Genomic DNA, 24281 nt, shown 5'->3' on the forward strand with positions numbered 1-24281 from the left:
AACTTGTGTGTGCTCTGACTGCTCCACCAACCACTGTTCCCCCGTCTCTTTCCCTCTCCTTCCTATTCCCTGAGACACTACGATATCGAAATTAGGCTAATTAATAACCCTAACAAGGGTCTCTAAGTGTTCAAGTGAAAGGAGGGTCCACATCTCTCACTGTAAATCAAAAGCTAGAGATGATTAAGCTTAGTGAAGAAAGCCTGTCGAAAGCCAAGACAGGCCAAAAGCTAGGCCTTCTGTGACTGTCAGCCAAGTTGTAAAAACAAGTTCTTGAAGGAAAGCAGAAGTGCTACTCAAGTGAACTCATGGATAATAAGAAAGCAAACAGTGTTACTGCTGACAGAGAGAGAGTTTTTAGCGGTCGGGACAGAAGATCACACCAGCCGCAACATTCTCCTAAGCCGAAGGCTAATCCAGAACTAATCCAGAATTTCTCTTCAATTCTATGAAGGTTGAGAAAGGTAATGAAGCGGCAGAAGCAAAGCCTGAAGCTAGCAGAGGCTCCTTCACGAGGCTTAAGGAAAGAAGCCATCCCCATAACACACAACTGTAAGGTGAAGCAGCCAAGTGTTGATGCAGAAGTGGCAGCAAGTTATCCTGAAGATCTAGCTAACATAATGAATGAAGGTGGCTACATTAGACAACAGATTTCCATGTAGATGAAACAGCCTTATATTGAAACAAGATATCATCTAGGACTTTCATAGCTAGAGAGCTTTAAAGGACAGGCTGATCCTCTTGTCAGGGGCTAATGCAGCTGGTGATTTAAGTTGAAGCCAATGCTCATTGAACATTCAGAAAATCCTACGGCCCTTAAGAATTATGCTAAATTTACCCTGCTTGAGCTCTATAAATGGAACAAAGCTTGGATGACAGCACAATGTTTATAACATAGTTTACTGACCATTTTAACCCCACTGTTGAGACCTACTGCTCAGGAAAAAAAAGATTCCTTTCAAAATCCTGCTGCTCACTGACAATGCACCTCATCATCTAAGACCCCTGATGGAGACACACAATGAGATAAATGTTTTCATGCCTACTAACATAACATCCATTCTGGAGCCCATGGACCAAGAAGTATTAAGGACTTTCAAATCTTACATTTAAGAAAATACCTTTCATAAGGCTATAGCTGCCACAGACAGTGATTCCTCTCATGGAGCTGGGCAAAATATATTGAAAACCTTTTGGGGGAGCCTGGGTGGCTCAGTTGGTTAAGGATCTGACTCTTGGTTTCGGCTCAGGTCATGATCTCGCATTTCATGAGTTCAAGCCCTGCATCAGGCTCTGTGCTGACAGTGCAGAGCCTGCTTGGGTTTCTCTCTCTGCTCCTCCCCCACTCATTTGCTTTGTCTCTCTCGAAATTAATAAACTTAATTTTTTTTTTTTTTTTTTTAAAGAAAGAAAACCTTCTGGAAAGGATTCACCATTCCAGATGCCACTAAGAACATTTGGGATTCACGGGAAGAGGTCACAATATCAACATTAACAGAAGTTTGGAAAGAAGTTGATTCCATCCTGCATGAATGACTTTAAGGAGTTCCAGACTTCAGTGGAGAAAGTAGCCAAAGATGTGGTGGAAACAGCAAAAGAACCAGAATTAGAAGTAGAACTTGAAGATGGGACTCAGTTGCTGCAATCTCATAAATGAACCTTGAATGGATGAGGAGATGCTTCTTGTGGATGAGTAAAGAAAGTAGTTTCTTGAGATGGAATCTACTTCTGGGGAAGATGCTGTGAAGATTGTTGAAATGACAACAAAGGATTTAGAATATTCCATAAACTTAGTATGTAAGCAGAAGTAGGGTTTGAAAGAATTGACTCCAATTTTAAAAGTCTGCTGTGAGTAGAATCTTTTCAGACAACATCACATGCTACAGAGAAACTGTTTGAAAGAGTCAGTTGATGCAGCAAACTTCATTGTTCTTATTTAAAGAAATTGACACAGCACCCCAGCTTCAGCCACCAACAGTCAGTGGCCATCAACACTGAGATCGCCCCCACCAGCGGAGACATTACAACTCACTGATGTTGAGGGAAAATGCCCACATAGTCAGCATTTTTTAGCAATCAAGTATTTTTTAATTAAGGTATATACATTTTTAAAATATATAATATAATGCTGCTGAACATTTACTGTAGTATAACTGTACGTGCATGTAACTTTTATATGTACCAGGAAACCAAACAATTCATTTGACTTGCTTAATATCACGATATTCACTTCACTGCGGTGGCCTAGAACTGAACCCACAGTATCTCCAAGGTATATGTGCGTACAGTTTTCAGAGTTGCATAGTGGTTTAAACATTATGCAACTATAAAAATATGTAGGAGGACACGAACTGGTACTATGTACAAATGAAAAGTCAACATGGAACAATGTGATATTATAAACAAGATTTATGAGCAATACTCTCAAAACACACTGCTTTATTCTCTTTTCAGTAAAAATGAGTTCTTCTCTTCCTAATTATCCCTCTCAATCTGCATGAATCCTAACAGAGTGGACAGGATTGCTGAACCCTATTTTCAAATCAATCATCAATGGGTAATGTTTCCCATCTGTGATACCAAGCTCAAAATGGTCAGCTCTCCAGAAGTATGATGAACTCTTGCAATTTATCCTTCTTAGCAAACGTGTACCTTTCATTCAATCTGGGGGCAGCCACAGAGCCAGGTATAGGCAGATCTGGAACATATTGATCAATTTCTCTTAGAATGGTGTTCCTATAAAACATATTTTTGTAGTTCACGTGGGACTTCAGTAACAGACCTACTGAAAACAACTTTCCTCATTTCCCTGGTTGGCTCCCATCCCCTCAAAAGCTGAAAGATTCTGAAATGGCTACATGGCCCTGTGTACCTCTTTTCATGAGTTTCAGTGCTCTGTTACCTTAAGTTTACTTTACTCATTCAGACTCTTCCCAATGCTCAGTGTAACTTAAGTCACTTTCTTCTTTATACCCTAATCTGTCTTTGAACAAATCAATTTAAAGCAGAAACTTATTAACCTTTGGCTTCAACAAGGTATAAATAAATCCTCTGAGAGGCAGACCACCCAAAAATCCAGTCGCTTTCCACAAATCTAAACTCACATTTAAAAAATTAGGATATCCATTGGTTTTGGAATTGGCCTTTTACTAAGATAAGCAGCATTAAACACATATAAATCCAAAAGAAGGAGAAAAAAAGTCTTCCTTATTCAGCAATTTCACTCTGGGTTTATACCCAAAAGAATTAAAAGCAGGGTCTTACGAGATACTTGCACACCTGTGTTCATACCATCATTATTCACAATAGATAAAAGAGAGAAACAACCCAAGTGCCCATCACCAGATAAATGAATAAACAATATGGTATATACTATACAATGGAATATCAATATTATTCAGCCTTAAAAAGGAAGGAAATTGTGACACATGCTATAACATGGATGAACATTGAGGACATTATGCTAAGTGAAAGAAGCCAGTCACAAAAGGACAAATACTATAAAAAGTCCCTACAATAGTCAAATTCATAGAGACAAAGAATGCTGTTTGCCAGAGGCTGGGGTGAAAGGCGGGGAAAGAGGGACTGTTGTTTAGTTTAATGGGTAGGGAGTTTCAGTTTTACAAAAAAGAGTTCTGGAGATTAGCTGCATTACAATATAAATGTACTTAACATTACTAAACTATACACTTTATTTTTTTTTTAATGTTTATTTTTGAGAGAGAGAGACAGAGCACAAGTGATGGAGGGGCAGAGAGAGGGGGAAGACAAAAATCCAAAGCAGGTTCCAGAACAGAGCCTGATGTGGAGCTCAAACCCATGAGTTGAGATCATGACCTTAGCCAAGTCGGACACTCAATCCACTGAGCCACCCAGGTGCCCCTAAACTATACACTTTAAAATGTATAGTTTTATGTTAAAATGTAAGTTTTGGGGGTGTCTGGGTGGCTCAGTCAGTTGAGCATCTGAATCTTGATTTCAGCTCAGGTCATGATTGCAGGGTGGTGGGACTGAGCCCCACATTGGGCTCCACGCTGAGCGTGGAACCTACTAAGATTCTTTTCCTCCCTCTGCACCTCCCCCACTTGCATAAGCTCTCTTTTGCTCTAAAAAAAAAAAAAAAAAAAAAACACAAAAAACAAAACCTATACCTATAAATTGTATGTCATACGTATTTTATCACAATTTAAAGAATCATCTCTACATCCCAAAGCTAAATGCTAGGGTTAAAAGACCTTTTACTTTTGAACTACCACATTATCCATCATTTCAACAACACTTGGCAGAGTGAGAAGTCAAGCGAGACAAATAGCACTTTTCGAGTACCTTATGTTGCTTAATGACAGGCGTGTTGTCCGAAATAATTAGCTTTTAAAAAGGAATAGCTTTAAGTCTCCTCTGGAACTGGTTAGTGATCTCAGTTTCCCTTCATTAAGTTCTTGACAGCTCAATGTCCTCACATCTGTCATTGTTTGGGAGACTGATTCCAAGAACATAAATTGCTTCAAGGACTAGGCAACAAATTTATTCTGGTTCATGGGACAGATCTGAACCCATCTGTTTTCTAATCAAAAGCCATATTTGAATCAGTTTTGTTCCACCACAGTATCGTACCAATGGGAGCAATACAATCATACGATATTTTCCTTTCTATCCATGTAGTGCAGATGATTACAAGAAACACAAATCAATTAAGGCCACGAGAGCATCCTCAGAAACAGGGTCTTTGCAGATTGTAGGATCTGCAACCATTTCCATTTTTATCTATTTATTCTTCAGGCTACTGTGATTACATTTCCTCTAAGTGAGGTTGTTTCTTTCAGAATTACATAGGAAAAAAATAGTCCCATGTTGTAATAACTAACTTACCTTAATCTTTTTTTAAGTTGTAAACTGTCATGGATGATCCTTTTAACAAACTCTAATTCACCTCCTTCTGCCATGATTTCTGTGATACCTCCCGTATTTACAGAACTAGGTGGAGGTCTCCGAGGATTTCGAGAGTTTACTCCCTGCACAACAACAACAACTGGTGAAAAATTTTTACACCATAAGACTAACTCTTTGACTGTAATCTAGTTCTAAATAAGAATGCTTAGATGTAATTTTAGTTTCCAAATCATCACGGTAGATCTAGGATTTAAAAATCATATAGCAATTGTAATATTACATCTTAAACAACTGCATTCACACTAATATTCTTCCCTAAGGTCTTTTACCTTCCATCTTTGTGAGTAAACGAACAAAATTTTACCTTTCTTACATAGCCTAATCTGTCACTTTTTATGTTTTGTCTTGGTACCATGTACAGAAAATATTCCACCCAAAGATTATATAAATATTTACTATGTTTTCTTCTAGTACTCTTAGGGTTTCATTTTTTAAATTTAAATATTTAATCCACTCCTACCACAAACCAAATTGAAAAATAAACTCAAACAGATCAAAGATCTAAATATAAAAGGTGTAATTATAAAACTCTTAGAAGAAAACATAGGAGTATATCTTCATGGCCTTGGCCTACACAATGGTTTCTTAGAGAAATTGGACTCCTCAAAATTAAACTTCCGAGCTGCAAAGGATTCCAACAAGAAAGTGAAAAGACATCCCACAAAATAGGAGAAAATGTCTGCAAACAATAAATCTAATAAGGGACTTGTGATTAGAATAAAGAATTCTTACAATAATAATTTTAAAAAATAATCCAATTTTTAAATGGGTAAAGGATCTGAATTGGCATTTCTCCCAAGAAGATATACAAGTTATCAATAAACATGTAAAAAGATGTTCAACATAATTAGCCACCGGGAAAATAAACATCAAAACCAAGATGGGATATCACTTTATAGCACTTCATACCCACTATGATGGCTATAATCAAGAGGACATATGACAAAAGTGTTGACAAGGACGTGGAGAAACTAGAAATTGGAAGCCTCACACACTGGAGCTGGTGGGATGTAAAATGGTGCAGCCACTTTGGAAAACAAGTCTGGCAGTTCCTCAAACAACTAAACACAGTGATCATATGACCCAGTAATTCCACTCTTACACAAACATTTGTACATGCATGCTCACAGTAGCATTATTCATAACAACCAAAAAGCAGAGACAACCCAAATGTCCATCAATAGATAAGGAAAATATGGTATTTCCATACAATGAAATATTATTTGGCAAAAAAAAGAAATTAAGTACTGACACATGCCACAATATGGATGAAACTTGAAAATATATTATGCTTCGTGAAAAGAATCAGTCACATATTATACGATTCCACTTACATGAAATGTCCAAAGCAGGCAAATCCATAAAAACAGGAAGTCCACTGGTGGTTACCTAGGACTGTAGGAGCTGTGGGAAACTGACAGTAACTAATGGAGAGGGGTTTTTCTTAGTGGCAGAGGGAGGAGTTGGGGAGTGAGGAAAATGTTCTAAAATTGACTGCAGTGATAGCTGCAAAACTCTGTGAATATACTAAGAATAATTAAATTCTACCCTTTAAGTGAGTGAATTGTATGGCATGTGAATTATATCAATAAAACTGTTATAAAAAAAAATTTAGTTGTAGTGCTAGTCGTACTCTATTTCTTCATCTGGATGCTGGTTCCACAGGAGTGTTCACTTTGGAAAATCCAATTTACACTTACGGCATGCATACTTATATATGTTATGTATATGTATAATACGTATATAAACATATATACATAAATATACTGATTTCTCAGATATGTAAGCCAATAAACTTCCTTTATTAAGTCAATCTGAATTGACTCTTCAGGTGCTTGATACCAGAAGCATCCTGATACAGCCTCCAAAATAAAAGTTGTTCTTTGCTCTTATCTTTGCAGACATCAACAACTTAGATAAATATTCAATTGTTTTAAAGCAGAAGATACTTTACCTTGGCTTCCAACTGATTTGCAAAAAAGGGTGGGTTGCACATGCAAAAATCATAGATTATCTCAGATTCTTCTTTAAGAGCATCCATCAGGAGTGTCTTCTGTGGTACTTTTACCACTAGGAGAAAATATAGAACTGTTAACTACTCTTAACGCACTGGCAGTTTTCAAATATGACCACAGACTCTATGACACTAGTTCCTTTAAGAGGTGGAGTTTAATATCCCTCTCCTTGAGTATAGGCTGCACCCAGTGACTCACTTTTATTGAATAAAATGAATGTGATGAAGTGATAAGGTGTCACTCCTGAGGTTATGTCATGAAAGAAAAATGTCTTCCTCCTTGCCCTATTTCTTGAATTACCTGCACTAAGAGAAGCCAGCTGATATGCCATAAGGATAGTCAACTGGCCTAGAGGAAAGATCCACATGAACGAACCAAGGCTTCCTATCAATAGCCATGTAAGCGAATGGCTTTTGGAAGCAAATCTCTACTCCCAGTGAATCCTTCAGATGACTACAACCTCATGAAAGACTGAAACAGAACCACCTAACTAGGCCATGCCCAAATTTTCGGCCCATACAAACCATGACATAAATATTTACTGTTTTAAAGTTGCTAGATTTTGGAGTAATGTGTACTACAGGAATGGGTAAATGAAGAACACATTATTAGTATCTCCCCTTAGAATAATATGTTTAACACTAGTGAGAAAAGTCTAGTTCTTCCAGGAAGTGACATAAATTCTCTTTAATTAAAAAAAGAAAAAATGAACAGCTCTTTAAATATATAGTAAGCACAAATATTAAAAAGTGGTCACTAAGGGGACTTGATTATTGGTAGCACAGTTCCATATTCTGAAATTAAAAAATGATATACTTTAATCAACAGCAGGGTTTCTCTTCTAAAATCCTGGTGATTAGGTTACTTCATATATAGTTGATACCCAACATTCATGGTAGTATGGTCTATAAAGTCAACGTGAATACTGAATTGGAACAAATGGCTCCTGAGAGAAATATCTAGGGTTAGGTAACTGTGAACAAGCCTCTGGTCAAACAGTCTCATCAACCACTCAACATACAATGTTGTTTCGTGTTTCTGTTTAAAAACACCTTATTTAGGGGCGCCTGGGTGGCGCAGTCGGTTAAGCGTCCAACTTCAGCCAGGTCACGATCTCGCGGTCCGTGAGTTCGAGCCCCGCGTCAGGCTCTGGGCTGATGGCTCGGAGCCTGGAGCCTGTTTCCGATTCTGTGTCTCCCTCTCTCTCTGTCCCTCCCCCGTTCATGCTCTGTCTCTCTCTGTCCCAAAAATAAATAAAAAACGTTGAAAAAAACACCTTATTTAATATATACTGCTGATTCATTAACACTGAAATCACGCCCGCAACACTAGAACTCATGTCTGATGAGACTTAATCTAATACACGTATTTCCTGAAAGGTGCATCACAGTCTTCTTGTATTTAAATAACAACTAGATTGCATTTAGCACTATGTTTAAACAGCAAAGTCGCCAAGAAAAAAAACACAATAATGCCAAAAATGTGGCACTACATAGACTATGAAAAGGACACTTGTTTACAGCAGAGAGCTGAAACAAGAAGACAGATCAGCACCCTGTACAACTTCTGCTGGAAACATGTATGTTGGGTGACTCAAAATTTTTGCCACTCTGCACAGATCTGTGAATGACCATAAAAAGATCAGTACCAGAGGTATTGATCTGGGGGTTAAATATAACGCCAAGTATGCAAATTTAGCAAACAGGCAAATTCACAAATATAAAATCCACAAAATTATGAGGATCAACTGTATTTACCATATTTCCTTCTACATTAATACTGATAACAAAGCTGTAAAATCCATTACAATGTACTGTACCATATTTTTAAGAATTACCAGTCTGTATATTAAAAAATATTTTTTTTAACATTTATTAATATTCGAGAGAGAAAGAGAGCATGAGCAGGGGTAGGGGCAGAGAGAGAGAGACAGACAGCAAGACAGACACTGAAACAGGCTCCAGGATCTGAGCTGTCAGCACAGAGCCCGATGTAGGTCTCGAACTCACAAACTGAGCTGAAGTCGGACACTTAACTAACTGAGCCACCCAGGCACCCCAAAGTCTGTATGTTAAAGCAAAAAATTAGATGTATTAAATTATAAAGACAGGTTAACACAAGTGCTTGAAAGAGGTATTTATTCTGTAGAGCTAACCTTTTATAAGATCAGATAAATTATTCTGTTCCACGTTTTTCTTTGCATAGTTGAAGCACATATCATCCACTTCCGTGGCAAGGAAATACCAGCCATTTAAGGTTGTTCCAAGTAAAGGGTAAATGCAGGATGCCCCTGTACCTAGTAAAATGAAAATTCAAAACACATTGCACACACCAGAGGCAGAGGTGAGAACAACAAGCCAAACACCATTCTTCCCCTTCTTAGAATTCTTATAACCTTAACAGTGTAAATCCTAAGCTGGTACCTGACTGTACACAAATGGTAGCTGCTGGGGTCTTTAGTCATTTCAGGTGTCAGTCTTACCTCATAATTGGATTCAAATTTCCTAGAGGACAGAAACCTTGCTCTTTTGTGTGTTGTATGTAATGAAGTGCACACAACTGGCTGGTGATCAAGGACTACAAAACTTATAAACTAAAAATGGTCAAAATAAGTGCATTTACTTTATACAATTTTTCATTTTAAATCTCACGCAAAACTTGATTTTCTTAAAATCAATGCTTAAAAGAAATCAATGTACATCCCACTCCCCAAAAGCAGAAAAAAACACACAGGGTATTCTTATGATTATTTAAATGACCAATGCTCAAATACCTGTAAGCTGTTACTTGAAGGAAATCAGAAGTTAAAAACAAACAAACAACAACAAAAAACTAGATCTCTTAGATGCGATGACATGGAAAGACATTTGATCTAGATGTAAAACACCAATCATTGCCTTCCCCTACTACAGTTTCAAGGGAGATATTCAAAGGCAATTGTTCCAGGCAAAGACAACTAGGGTTTGGTCCTCAACTTGTATGTAGATCCCCTAACCATGAACTGAACTATGTATATACTAACCACAAATACTGTTTTATGACCACTGACTAATCTTGGCCAGTAAGATCCAAAAGCACACGTTCAAGAGAAGAAAAGCCAGTGTTTATCTTGAAGGCCTATAGCAGTCAGCCTCTACCAGGCCACTCCAGGCCTGCTTTCCTCAGACCACATCTAGGTGCCAGTCTAGTCTTCTAAGGATTTGGCCAAAAGAGATGGGGCTAGGGATACCTCTCACCCAGAGGCAACCCAGGGTCTCTTACTGCTTCCTCATTAAGTATTCTAACAGACTGATAAAAGACACGACCATAACTAACAGCCCTTTGACAGTCACCATGATTGCTATACTTTCTATCATGTTTACCTAATAGCATCCTGGCCCTGGTGCTACTGGGCAAACACCCCCTTGGGAATGTATGAGGTAGCAAAGGAAGGGGTGGTGAAGGGAACTCATGCTCCTCTCAGAGGCCACAATTACTGAGTCCCTGCTAGCCATTCTGGTAAGTCAGAATCATTCACAGTAAGGAAATTTAAGAAGCTCCGTAGGAAAAAATATCTGGACCAGATACCAGGCCCTTGATTCTCACACAACAGCCTCTCTCTTCACACTTCAATTCATTCAAAAGCAAAGAGCAAAAAGAAGAAAGTACACTTTCCTTCAGCTACCTCCAGGATAATAAACACAGGTAAAGACCTGTTTTTTGCACCCCCCCCCCAAAAAAAATTAAGTTGCTCAATTCTTAAGGCTAAAAAACTTGAATTCTAACATCCTAGTCTCCTCAGAAAGCTGAATGACATTTTTTAATGGATAATAACACTTGTAATTATAAATAAAAATGGAAAGTGTATAATCATAAAATTAGAGCAAACTGATGGAGTCTGGGGGAAGAATTTATATAAAACCCTAATTAGAATGAATGTGATTTCAGCTAGAGCGCCCCTTGTGAAGAGCTAAAATCCATTAACCTCCTATATCCCCAAGTGTTATTTTAGACAGTTTGGGGCATAATTAAAATAAATTAGTACCAAGTAGGCTCTTGAGTTTTCTATAACCCATCAACCAGTCTTCTGCCATGAACATAAAAGGGCAGAGCATTAGCTAAACCCCTCATTTTTACATACTGCTTAGCTCATATGGGATGTTCAGAATTTTGAATGTTGAAAGAATGACGTATTTATCTATGAACATTCAACGAATTATTATCAGACATTTACTAGAAAGCTAGAAACTTTGTTAGGCCTTGGGATAGTATAGTAAGCAAAAAAAGTTAACAGGTTCTGCACTTTGCAATCTAGTGGCCAAGAAAGACATTATTCAGACAAGTCAAAGTGTGTTAAAAATTACAACAAATACCCTGAAGGAAGAAACATGGTTTTCTAAAGCTTATAATCAAGGAACTTGTCTCATGCTAGAAGGTCAGAGAAGGCTTTCTTGAGAAAATAAGGCTTGAGCTGACAACTACAGTATAAATGAGATTCTAACAAGGTGACGATGGGGAAGTTCCAGGTAGAGGGAACAACATGTACATTCACGGTGCCTCATTAGAGGGACTAAAGACCAAAACTGTAGAAAATAAGGAAGAAAACCACACTGGATGAGACTTAGAGAGGCCCAGAGAAGAGGGTAGGGAACAGACAATGGATGTTTTAACAGCCTAAGTCAGGATATTGGGTATTTATCACAGAAGCAATAAGAAGCCATTAAAGCCATAAAGATGTGACCAAGTATGTATGGATTTATACATACTTTCTGGAGAATGAAATGGAGAGGCAACAGAGTGGATGAGAAGAATAGTTAAAAAGTAATCTGTAGACCAGGGGAGAGAACAGTGACTTGGACTGAGATGGCTGCAGCGGAAATGGAGAAAGTAGATAATTGAAGAAATATTTAAGAAACAAAACCAACAGGAAATGATAGACATTCTCGGTGAGAATGGAGAGACCTATCAAAGAATATCAAGGATGAAAGTGGATTGTGATCAGGAGACTATAGATGCTGGAGAGGATGTGGAGAAACAGGAACCCTCTTGCACTGTTGGTGGGAATGCAAATTGGTGCAGCCACTCTGGAAAACAGTGTGGAGGTTCCTCAAAAAATTAAAAATAGACCTACCCTATGACCCAGCAGTAGCACTGCTAGGAATTTACCCAAGGGATACAGGAGTACTGATGCATAGGGGCACTTGTACCCCAATGTTTATAGCAGCACTCTCAACAATAGCCAAATTATGAAAGAACCTAAATGTCCATCAACTGATGAATGGATAAAGAAATTGTGGTTTATATACACAATGGAGTACTACATGGCAATGAGAAAGAATGAAATATGGCCCTTTGTAGCAACGTGGATGTAACTGGAGAGTGTTATGTTAAGTGAAATAAGCCATACAGAGAAAGACAGAAACCATGTTTTCACTCTTATGTGGATCCTGAGAAACTTAACAGAAACCCACGGGGGAGGGGAAGGAAAAAACAAAAAAAGAGGTTAGAGTGGGAGAGAGCCAAAGCATAAGAGACTCGTAAAAACTGAGAACAAACTGAGGGTTGATGCGGGGGTGGGAGGGAGGGGAGGGTGGGTGATGGGTATTGAGGAGGGCATCTTTTGGGGTGAGCACTGGGTGTTGTATGGAAACCAATTTGACAATAAATTAAAAAAAAAAAAAAAAAAAGAAAGAAAGAAAGTGGATTGTGGTGGATCCACTAAAAATAAGGAATGAAGAAAAAGGACCAAGATGAGCAAGAAAAGACAATGAGTCTGTTCTTGGACATGGCAAAGTCTGAGATGTTCTTGAGAAATCTATATTGCCGACATAAGAGACTACAGCTCAAGATAATCCAAGTTGGCAGAATATATAAATATGTGGGTTATATGATTGGAGGTGGGAAAGAGTCACAGATGTGGGTGAAATTGCCCAGAAGTAGGATGCTCAATAGGAAAAGGGCTAAAGATTGAGCTCTAAGGATTCTCAACATCTAATGGCCACACAGAGGAAAGCAAGCCTAAAAGGGGAGAAGAGTGACTAGAAGGGAAAGAGGAAAACCAGAGGAAGCCCATGGAGAAACATGCATAAAGGAGAATGGAGGAGTCAATAAATGACCTAAAAAGGTCATGTATGAGGAGGACTGAAAATGTTCGCTGAAAATGCATACAAAAGTCAAAGTTAAAAAAAAAAGTCAAAGTTAAACATCTACTACTATCTAGAAAGTATGTTTCCTATTAACTATAGTTTGAAATAGGGCCACAGAGCTTTGTTCCCATAAAGGACTAATAAAGGCCAAAGAATTAAAATTTATTCTTTATTTTTCCGGGGGGTGTCTGGGTGGCTCAGTCAGTTAAGTGTCTGACTTTGGCTCAGATCATGATCTCACTGCTCAAACCCCACATCAAGCTCTGTGATGACAGCTTGGAGCCTGTAGCCTGCTTCAGATTCCGTCTCCCTTTCCCTCTCTCAAATATAAAGTAAAACATTAAAAAAAATTTTTTTTTTCCTTTACTTTTTATCTGGGGAGGGGAGGGGCAGAGGGAGGAGAGAGAGAGAATCTTAAGCAGGCTCCACTCCCAGCAGAGAGCAGACAGCCTGATGCAGGGCTCGATCTCACAACAATGAGATCTTGACCTGAGCTAAAATCAAAAGGACGCTTAACCAACAGAGCCATCCAGGCGCCATGAATTAAAAAATTTTCTTAACCCTATCAAATTAAAACATTGGCTATGATATGGCACCTGGGTAGCTCAGCCATTAAGCATCTGACTTTGGCTCAGGTCATGATCTCACAGTTCCCCAGTTTGAGTTCCACAACAGGTGAGCACAAGCCCCACTTCGGGTAAACCACAAGCCCCTCCCTGTTTGTTTGTTTGTTTCTTTCTTTCTCTCTCTCTCTCTCTCTCTCTCTCTCTGCCCCTTGCTCACTGGTGCCCTCCCCACCCCATAAAATAAAACATTGGCTATGATAAACATACAATACACTTATAATTGCAAAACATACCCTGGCTTTATTTCCTTCTGTATTTCCACTTAATCTCCCAAATGAACAGATAGTCCTTTCCACTGTTACAAGTTTACAACTAAGAGAACATCTTAATTTAAATCGATGACTTTTTCCCTCTCTTTGATTTTGGATTAAATGTCCTCTATTAATAAAGAGATTCCTGGGGCACCTGGGTGGCTCAGTTCGGTTAAGCCTCCGCCTTTGGCTCAGGTCATGATCTCACGGTTTGTGGGTTCCAGCCCCGCATCGGGCTCTGTGCTGACAGCTCAGAGCCTGAAGCCTGCTTCAGATTCTGTGTCTCCCTCTCTCTCTGCCCCTTCACCGCTCTTGCACTCTCTCTCTCTCTCAGAAATAAATAAAATATTAAAAAAAAGAGAGAGAGAGATTCCTTAAAGTATTCAGCCCACATAATCTTTTATTAAATGGCTATCACACAGTATCCCAATATGGGGACTACTGCATTAACACCAAATAATTCAGAGTAAAAATAATGCCCCAAAGACACAGACATCAATATGGTAATCTGAAAAGGTAAGAAAACAAGAGCCTCACTTGCGTTCTGCACTGTTATACCCCTGCTCCCTGTTTGGTGCTGAAAATCCCTTCTCAAGAGAAATAAATGGCAGAAAAGCCCAAGTGTAGCAAAAAAGAACAGTAATATCTGTAGCCAGCTTCTTTCACACACAAATACCCAGAAGAGAAGTTTACAAAGAAACGGACATTGCAAAATTTATGAAACTTATGTTCAGCTAAAAAAGAATTTAAAACCATATATACATACCTATGTCAATTCCTCTTCGGAGAGTACTTTTGTCAGAGTCCTGATGACCAATCAGATCTTCTACCCAATGAATGTAGTTGAGTCTCAAGGGAACTGTAGGAATCAGTCTTTCCAATGGAATATCAATGGAAAGTCCAAAATCTTCCTTTAGAAGAGTACAAGTCAGAGCTCTGACTGCTTCAGGGTCTTTAAAATTAAGACTGAGGAGTGGAGAAAAAGAAACAAAACTGATCAGTAAGATTTACTATGCTATACAAGTTCTATGTCAGCCACACAATACCAAACACCCATTTGAATTTTCTAGATCACACATAAATAACTATGCAGAACATTCACAGTGGCATACATATATGGGTGTTTAATACAATTACAGTTTATGAAAGGCAGTATAAATTTCCACCAAAAGTATTGCATTTTCATACAAGGAGCATAGAAGACAAGAGTGCCTCTGTTCCAATTCCTGCCTGATTATCTCCTTACTTAGTTATGTGACTTTGGACAAGTTATCTCACCTCCATGAGACTGTTTCCTCAGCTATGGGGATAACAGCATCTATATCATAGTTTTGCTGTGAGATAAACTGAGAAAAGTAGTTAGCATCATGCCCAGTACATAGTAACTATTTTACAAACCCTAGCCTGTTTTTACTATTATTATTAACATCATTTGACATTAACACTTTTTGAAAATCATGTTTAAAAGCAGAAAGTAATATAAAATGCTTGATAATGAAAACAGGATAAGAGGGGCACCTGGGTGCCTCCGTCAAATAAGCATCCAGCTCTTGATTTCAGCTCAGGTCATAATACCAGGGTGGTGGGACTGAGCCCAGCGTCAGGCTTCTTGCTGAGCATGGAGCCTGCTTGGGATTCTCCCTCCCTCCCTCTCTCTCTCTCCCCCCGCCTCCTCTCTCTAATAGAAAAATACAAAATCTAAGGGTCGTTCCAGGTAAAATTTTAAGGGTTTATGAAGCATACTATGAATTAAGTACAATAGTACTCAAATATTTGTAGAGCAAATTATAGAGACATGAACAATCAAGACAATTATTGAAGACACAGAATAACCAAGCAACAGTAAACATTTCCATTATCTTCCAGTCTGACACCTAACAAATTCTTTATTCTTCTGCTCTGTGATACTAAGCATACAGTAACACTATTGAACACATATTGAGGAATATACAATCAGCGGTTAAAGATGACATGATCTACTTTAAAAAAAACTGTTCAGGGGCGCCTGGGTGGCTCAGTCAGTTGAGCATCTGACTTTGGCTCAGGTCATCATCTCACAGTCTGTGAGTTCGAGCCCCGCGTCGGGCTCTGTGCCGACAGCTCAGAGCCTGGAGCCTGCTTCAGATTCTGTGTCTCCCTCTCTCTCTGACCCTCCCCTGTTCATGCTCTCTCTCTGTCTCAAAAAACTAAATAAACATTAAAAAAAAAAATAAAAAAAATAAACTGTTCAAAGAGGCACCTGGGTGGCTCTGTCCGTTAAGCGTCCAACTCTTGATTTCAGCTCAGGTCATGACCCCAGAGCTGTAGAATGGAATCCCAAGCAGGCTCCATGCTGTCAGCACAGAGCCCCACTTGGGATTCTGTCTCTCCCTGTCCCTCTGCCCTCCTCTGCTTGCTTGCTCTCACTCTCTCAAAATAAACAAACCAAAAACAAACAAACAACTGTTAAAAAAAAACACTTTAGTTTTTTTTTAAGTTTATTTATTTATTTTGAGAGAGAGAGTGAGCACACAGGGTAGGGGCAGAGAGGAGGAGACTTCCAAGCAGGTTCTGTGCTGACACTGCAGGGCCTGACACAGGACCTGAACTCAAGAACCACAAGATCATGACCTGAGCCGAAATCAAGAGTCAGATGCTTAACCAACTGAGCCACCAGACACCCCAAACACAATTTTAATAGTAAAAGAATTTACAAAGAGTGATGATGGGCAGGATTAGATTTTAGGAATACAGGTCTGTTTGTTATCTATACAAAAACTGCACAATATACTTGAATATAACTATTTCTTATACCTTTAAGAATGCTTTGGGGGGCTGGTGGGGGAAACGCCTGGGTGGCTCAATCGGTTAAGTGTCTGACTTCGACTCAGGTCATGATCTCACGGTTCGTAAGTTCGAGCCCCACGATGGGCTCTGTGCTGACAGCTCAGAGCCTGGAGCCTGCTTTGGATTCTGTGTCTCCCTCTCTCTCTCTGTCCCTCCCCTGCTCAAGCTCTGTCTCTCTCTCTTTCTCCTCTCAAAAATAAAGATTAATTAAAAAAAAAATGTTTTAGCGTACTAGTTTGTAGGGAAAAAATGAGATTAAGAACAAAGCTTTCACTGAGAGTGTAAACTGGTGCAGCCACTATGGAAAACAGTAATGGTGGTGCCTCAAAAGATTAAAAATAGAACTACTGAAAGGGAGACACAGAGAGATAAACCAAGAAACAGACTCTTTAGTGGTTTTTTTTGTTTTTGTTTTTTTTTTTTTAATTTATTTTTGGGACAGAGAGAGACAGAGCATGAACCGGGGAGGGGCAGAGAGAGAGGGAGACACAGAATCGGAAACAGGCTCCAGGCTCCGAGCCATCAGCCCAGAGCCTGACGTGGGGCTCGAACTCACGGACCGCGAGATCGTGACCTGGCTGAAGTCGGACGCTTAACCGACTGCGCCACCCAGGCGCCCCATGAAACAGACTCTTAACTACAGAGAACAAACTGATGGTTACCAGAGGGGAAGGGTGAAATAGGTAACAGGGATTAAGGAATGCACTTGACATGATGTGCTCTGAATAGGTATAGAATTGTTGAATCACTATTATAGTACACCTGAAACTAATATAACATTGTATGTTAACTACACAGGAATTAAAAAAAAAAAAAATACAACTACCATATGGTCTAGCAATTCTACTTGAGTATTTATTCAAAGAAAATGAAAACATTAACTCAAAAGAGATATATGCATCCCTATGTTCACAACAGCATTATTTATAATAGTTAAAACATGGAAACAATCTAAGGGTCCATGAATGGATAAATGGCTAAAAAAATGTGAAATCTCACACACACGCACCCAGAAGAATATTACTCAGCCATAAAAATGAAAAAAATCTGGGGCACCTGGGTGGATCAGTCAGTTAAGCATCTGACTTAGGCTCAGGTCGTGATCTCACAGTTCACTGGGTTCCAGCCCTGCATCGGGCTGTCTGCTGTCAGCACACAGTCCGCTTCAAATCCTCGGTCTCCCTCTCTCTCTGCCCCTCCTGACTTACGTTGGCTCTTGCTATCTCTCAAAAATAAATAAACATGCTCAACATCACTTATCATCAGGGAAATACAAATCAAAACCACAATGAGATACCACCTTACACCTGTCAGAATGGCTCACATTAACAACTCAAGCAACAATAGACGTTGGCAAGGAAGTGGAGGAAGAGGATCTCTCTGGCACTGCTGGTGGGAATGCAAACTGGGGCAGCCACTCTGGAAAACAGTATGGAGGTTCCTCAAAAATTAAAAACAGAATTACCCTACGACCCAGCAATTGCACTATTAGGCATTTATCCACAGGATACAGGTGTGCTGTTTTCGAAGGGGCACATGCACTCCAATGTTTATAGCAGCACCATCAACGATAGCCAAAGTATGGAAGGAGCCCAAATGTCCATTGACCGATGAACGGATAAAGAAGACGTGGTATACATATACGATGGAGTATTACTCGGCAATCAAAAATAATGAAATCTTGCCATTTGCAACTATGTGGATGGAACTGGAGGTATTATGCTAAGTGAAATTAGTCAGAGAAAGACAAAAATCATATGACTTCACTCATATGAGGATTTTAAGAGATAAAACAGATGAACATAAGGGAAGGAAACAAAAGTAATATAAAAACAGGGAGGGGGACAAAACAGAAGAGACTCATAAATATGGAGAACAAACTGAGGGTTACAGGAGGGGTTGTGGGAGGAGGGATGGGCTAAATAGGTAAGGGGCACTAAGGAATCTACTCCTGAAATAATTGTTGCACTATTCGCTCATTTGGATGTAAATTTAAAAAAATAAAAAATAAGACAAGTTATAAAAAAAATTTTTTTTAAACATGTTACATTGACTTTGGGACCCGATGGGAAAGAGCAGTACCTGTTTGTGAAAGCTGAAAGAATCAGGAAAGTGGTATCAGAGTCCGGAATAAAGGAAATATTGTTATGTAAAAAAGAATAAATAAATAAATTAATAATAAAAATATTCTTAGAAATAAAAAAAAAATTAAAATAAACATTAAAAAAAAAAAAGAAAAGAAAAACCTGCCATTTGTAACAACAGTGGTAGACCCTGAAGGCATTACACTAAGTAAAAAAGATTAGACAGAAGAGGGCAAATACCTTATAATCTTACTTAAATGAATAATCTAAGAAAATAAAAAGCAAAAAACACCTCATAGGGGAACCTGGCTGGTTCAACTGATAGAGCATGCAACTCTTGATCTTGGGGTTGTGAGTCCAAACCCCATGCTGTGGGTAGAGTTTACTTAAAATAAATCAAAACCAAACAAAATCACCTCACAGACAGAGGACAGACTGGTAGCTGCCAGAGAGAGGCAGGGGGTGGGTGAAAATAGGTGAAGGGGGCCAAAATGTATACATTTTCAGTTATAAAATAAGGAAGTTATGGAGATGTAATGTACAGCATGGTAGCTATAGTAAATAATACCATATTGCAAATTTTAAAGTTGCTAAGAGAATCTTAAAAGTTCTCATCACAAGATGGGGGCACCTGGGTGGCTCAGTCAGATAAGCATCCAACTCTGTTTCGGCTCAGGTCATGATCTCATGGCTTGTGAGTTCAAGCCCCACATCGGACTCCGTGCTGACAATGTGGAGCCTGCTGGAGATTCTCTTTCTCCCCCTCTCTCTCACTCTCTCTGCCTTTCTCTCAAAAATAAGTAAACTTAAAAAAAAATTCTCATCACAAGAAAACAAATGTGACTATATATGATGACAGATATTAAGCAGACTTAATGTGTTCATTAAAAAAAATTTAAGTTTATTTATTTGTTTGAAAAAGGAAGGAGGGTAGGGGCAGAGTGTGGGGGGGGGAGAGAGAATTCCAAGCAGGCTCCCCACTGTCAGTGCAGAGCCCCACGCGGGGCTCGAACTCATACACCGTGAGATCATGACATGAGCTGCAACCAAGGGTACAACGTTTAACTGAGCCACCCAGGCACTCCAATGTGTTCATTTTTAACATATACAAATATTGAATCATTAGATTATATACCTAAAATGGGTATATGTCAATTATACCTCAATTTAAAAAAATGGAACTTTAATATAATCTAAAGAAGATGGCTATAGGGGAATCTCAAGAGATATAATCAGAACCTAGAAGCAATGAGCATAACTAGTGTTCCAGATCTTAGTTTCCAAATACCATTCCCACTAAAAGGAATCAGAGTTCCTTAGTAGAATGGCTATTCCAGGTCTGAAGTAGGAGAAAGTATAAGATAAACCTAGAACATTTCGTTGTATCAGAAAATAGGACATACTCAAAGATGAGGAAAGTCACAAGGACGTGGGCCAGTTAAGGGGGCATCCACTGACCAAATCTGGGACAATCTGAATGAAGAATGCCATCAAGGGATTATATCCCCAGAGTAAAAGAAAAATATACATGAGTCTATACTTACATAAATAGATAAATAAATGGGGGAGAAAGGACAGCTTTTATTTACAATAGAATGATAATTACCAAATGTGTAGAAGTAATGAAGGAGTAGAAAATTATACTTGGCAATCACAATGCTAATTTTTCAATTAAGAATCATCAGTGGCTCCCTCTCTCTGCCCCTCCCCCACTCACATTCTGTCTCTCTCAAAAGTAAACAAACATTAAAAAATTTTTTTTGAAGTGGGGAGAGGGGGGCTCAGAGCACTTGGGTGGCTCGGTCGGTTAGACTTCTGACTTCGGCTCAGGTCATGATCTCACCATTTGTGGGTTTGAGCCCTGCATCGGGCTCTGTGCTGACAGCTCAGAACCTGGAGCCTGCTTCAGATTCTGTGACTCCCTCTCTCTCTATGCTCCTCCCCCACCCATGCTTTCTCTCAAAAAAATAACGTTAAAAATTTTTTTAAAAAGCCAGGGGGAGCGCTCAGTCATGGTCTCACCATTCGTGTGTTCGAGCCCCACATCAGACTCTGTGCTGACAGCTCAGAGCCTAGAGCCTGCTTCAGATTCTGTCTCCCCCTTTCTCTACCGCTCCCCCAGTCAACTCTGCCTCCCTCTCAAAAATAAACATTAAAAATTTTTTTTTTTAAATCATCAATGGATGATGCTAAAAATAGTACAAAGTTCAATGAGAAACAGAATATTTACATGGTCTCAAGGTACTTCCCCACAAATTATCAATTACAAAGGAGAAAACAGTAACTCTGTAATGAAGAAATCTGATGGATACCACCTTAAACAAGTGATCAAAGTTAACACCACTAATCATGGATGGACAAATTAACATCATAGGCTTCAGTGATGCATAAGAAGGACAAAACAGGACAAAGAAAACAAGACTTAAAAAAGCATGCAAAAATGAAATGGAATTGAGGAATGAGATTGTGGGGGTGATGACACAATACTGTCCACAACTAAAAACTAAAAACCACTGATTTATACAGTACAGAGGGGGAATTTTACAGTAGTTAACTATATCAGAATAAACAAATGAAATGAACAAGAAGTTAAAAAATCAGAAAAAAAAAATACGGGAGAAGCAGATAACAGAGACCCCTCATACACTTAATTGGTCTTCCTGAATAAGAAAACCAGAGGAGGAAAACAAAGAAATTATTCAAAATAATCCCCTGCCCCCACAAGAAGATTCACTGAATCTTCAGTGAATTAGCAATTCAGAATTAGCAATACTGAAAAACCAATTCAGAATTAGCAATACTAACACATGTACCAAAAAAGTTACTAGACTTTAAGGATTAAAAGAAAAAAATTGTTTTTAAACCTTGGTAAAAAAAAAGTTAAACCACCTACTGGGGGAAGAAGGGCAACAGGGTAAAAAGAAAAAAATGGCTTCAGGGAACACCTGGCTGGTACAGTTGGTGACACATGCGACTCTTGATCTCAGATTTCTTAAGTTTGAGCCCACAATGGACATAAAGATTACTAAAAAATAAAATCTTTAGGGGCACCTGGATGGCTCAGTTGGTTAAGAGTCCGACTCTTGGTTTTGGCTCAGGTCATGACCTCACGGTTTGTGAGTTTTGAGTCTTGTGTCAAGCTTTTGTGCTACAGGTGTGGAGCCTGCTTGGGATTCTCTCTCTCCCTCTTTCTATGTATGCCCCTCCCACACTTGCACACATGTGTTCTCTCCCTCTTTCTCTCAAAATAAATAAATGAACTTAAAAAATTAACAAGTAGGGGCACCTGGGTGGCCCAGTCAGTTAAGTGTCCAACTCTTGGTTTCAGGTTGAGTTATGATCTTGTAGTTCATTACATTAAGCCCTGAGTCTGGCTCTGCACTGACACCACAGAGCCTGCTTGGGATTCTCTCTCTCCCTCTCTCCCTCCCACCCCTCTCTCTCTCTCTCTCTCTCTCTCTCTCTCTCTCTCTCTCTCTCTCTCTCAAAAATAAATAGGGGCACCTGGGTGGCTCAGTCGCTTAAGCATCCAACTTCAGCTCAGGTCATGATCTCGCAGTTCACGAGTTTGAGCCCTACACTGGTCTCTCTGCTGTCAGTACAGAGCCTGCTTCAGATCCTTTATCTCCCTCTCTCTCTGCCCCTCCCTTGCTTGCACATTTTCTCTCTCTCAAAAATAATAAATATTTAAAAAATAAAATAAAATCTTTTTTAAAAGTTTATTTACTTTGGGAGAATGACGAGAGCACAGAAGGAGCAGAGAGAGAGGGAGACAGAGAATCCCAAGCAGACCCTGATAGGGTCTCGAACTCACAAACCGCAAGATCATGACCTGAGCCAAAACCAAGAGTCAGATGCTTAAGTGACTGAGCCACCCAGATGCCCCAAAATAAAATCTTAAAAAAAAAAAAAAGACTGACTTCAGACTTCCACACAACAGCACTATTTAATAGCAGAAAACAAAAGGACACAGACTACAAAGCCCTTAGAGGAAAAAAATGTTACCTAACAATTTTATACTCAGCAAAATTGTATTTCAAGTATAATGACAACAGATAAATGTTTTTAAGCATATAAGAACTGAAGGAACATAGGTTTCCATGATCCCTTTGTGAAAAAACAAACAAACAAACAAAATCCCTAATGGAAAAATTCAACAACCAAGAGACAAACTATAGCAATAGACTAGCAGTGAGCAGTGAAGCTATTTTAACTGGAGAACTAAGATTAAAACACCTGTGAACTGTGGCCACACAACAGGATATAAATGTTTGTAAACCATTAATAGTGTACACACAATTAAAATTAAGGAGGGGAAAAGGAAGAGGTAATTAAGTACATTATTTCCTCAACGTGGGTCAGAGATTTCATCCAAAACTGATAAAGTAGGTAGCAGAGATATAAGGTATACATTTAAGAATATAAACACTAGAAAAATTAAGAGAAACAATATAATTGAATAAAATCTAGTGGTAAAGAAAAGGGAGATGAAAGCCAAATCACACAGAGTAAAGGAAAAAAAAGAGAAGCAACCAAAACAAAGCACAATATAAAATAAATGTAAATGGTCAAATCTATTCTAAAACTCTCAGGTTAGATCACAAAGACAAAACCAAAAAACTATGCTGTAAACAAAGACTATGCCAAAACATAGTGATCCAGGGGCACATGGGTGTCTCAGTCGGTTAAGCCTCTGGCTTCGGCTCGGGTCATGATCTCACAGTTCGTGAGTTCAAGCCATGCATCGGGCTCTGTGCTGCCAGCTCAGAACCTGGAGCCTGTTTAAGATTCTGTGTCTCCCTCTCTCTCTCTGCTCCTCCCCCACTTGCACTGTCTCTCAAAAATAAACAAACATAAAAAAACAAAAACAAAAAAACATAGTGATCCAAAGATTGAAAGTAAAAGTTTAAGTGAAAGTAAAAGAGAAAACAGCAGGTATTACCTTACACTAGATCACCATCAATTTAGAAGAAGGATAAAAAGCACTGAATGAGAAACAGCAGTGACTGTGCAGGAACTGTCAAAAATACAAAATGCCACAGCAAAGTCGGGAGGATGGCTAATTTCTACCTCCTGTCCCCTGCCTTTTTAAAGTAAACTCTACTCCAACTTGGGGCTCAAACTGACAACCCCAAGATCAAAAGTCTGCATGCTTTGCTGACAGCCAGCCAAGCACCCCAAGTGGATAGTAATTTAAAAAATAATTACCCCTTCACGTTTAGGTGGGGATTTTTGAGATTTTAAAGACCAGTTTCCACAAAACAGTGGAAGTAGAAGTTTATTGTACAAATATATGCGAGCATTGGGGCGCCTGGGTGGCTCAGTTGGTTAAGCTGCCGACTTCGGCTCAGGTCATGATCTCGCGGTCCGTGAGTTCAAGCCCCGCGTCGGGCTCTGTGCTGAC

At 39.1% G+C, this 24281-nt stretch overlaps 1 protein-coding gene and 1 long non-coding RNA gene across 3 annotated transcripts in view; both read right to left on the bottom strand.

Moving 5' to 3' along the window:
- Window positions 1-24281, bottom strand: part of METTL16 (methyltransferase 16, RNA N6-adenosine) — a 71855-nt gene that overhangs the window by 26140 nt on the left and 21434 nt on the right. For both annotated transcript variants that reach the window (XM_058704265.1, XM_058704266.1), the window contains exons 3-6: window positions 14734-14933; window positions 9121-9261; window positions 6905-7020; window positions 4870-5012 (exon numbers count right to left, since the gene is read on the bottom strand). In XM_058704265.1, the coding sequence (XP_058560248.1) occupies window positions 4870-5012; window positions 6905-7020; window positions 9121-9261; window positions 14734-14933 (600 nt within the window). The remainder of the gene's footprint in view (window positions 1-4869; window positions 5013-6904; window positions 7021-9120; window positions 9262-14733; window positions 14934-24281) is intronic.
- On the bottom strand, window positions 7244-9109 carry LOC131497728 (uncharacterized). The gene is made up of 2 exons (XR_009255110.1): window positions 8242-9109; window positions 7244-8017 (listed from the first exon to the last, which is right to left on the bottom strand). It is a non-coding gene; the product is annotated as an uncharacterized LOC131497728 (long non-coding RNA).

This window comes from Neofelis nebulosa, chromosome 16 (assembly GCF_028018385.1).
Source record: "Neofelis nebulosa isolate mNeoNeb1 chromosome 16, mNeoNeb1.pri, whole genome shotgun sequence".
In the NCBI taxonomy this organism is placed as follows: Eukaryota; Metazoa; Chordata; class Mammalia; order Carnivora; family Felidae; genus Neofelis; species Neofelis nebulosa.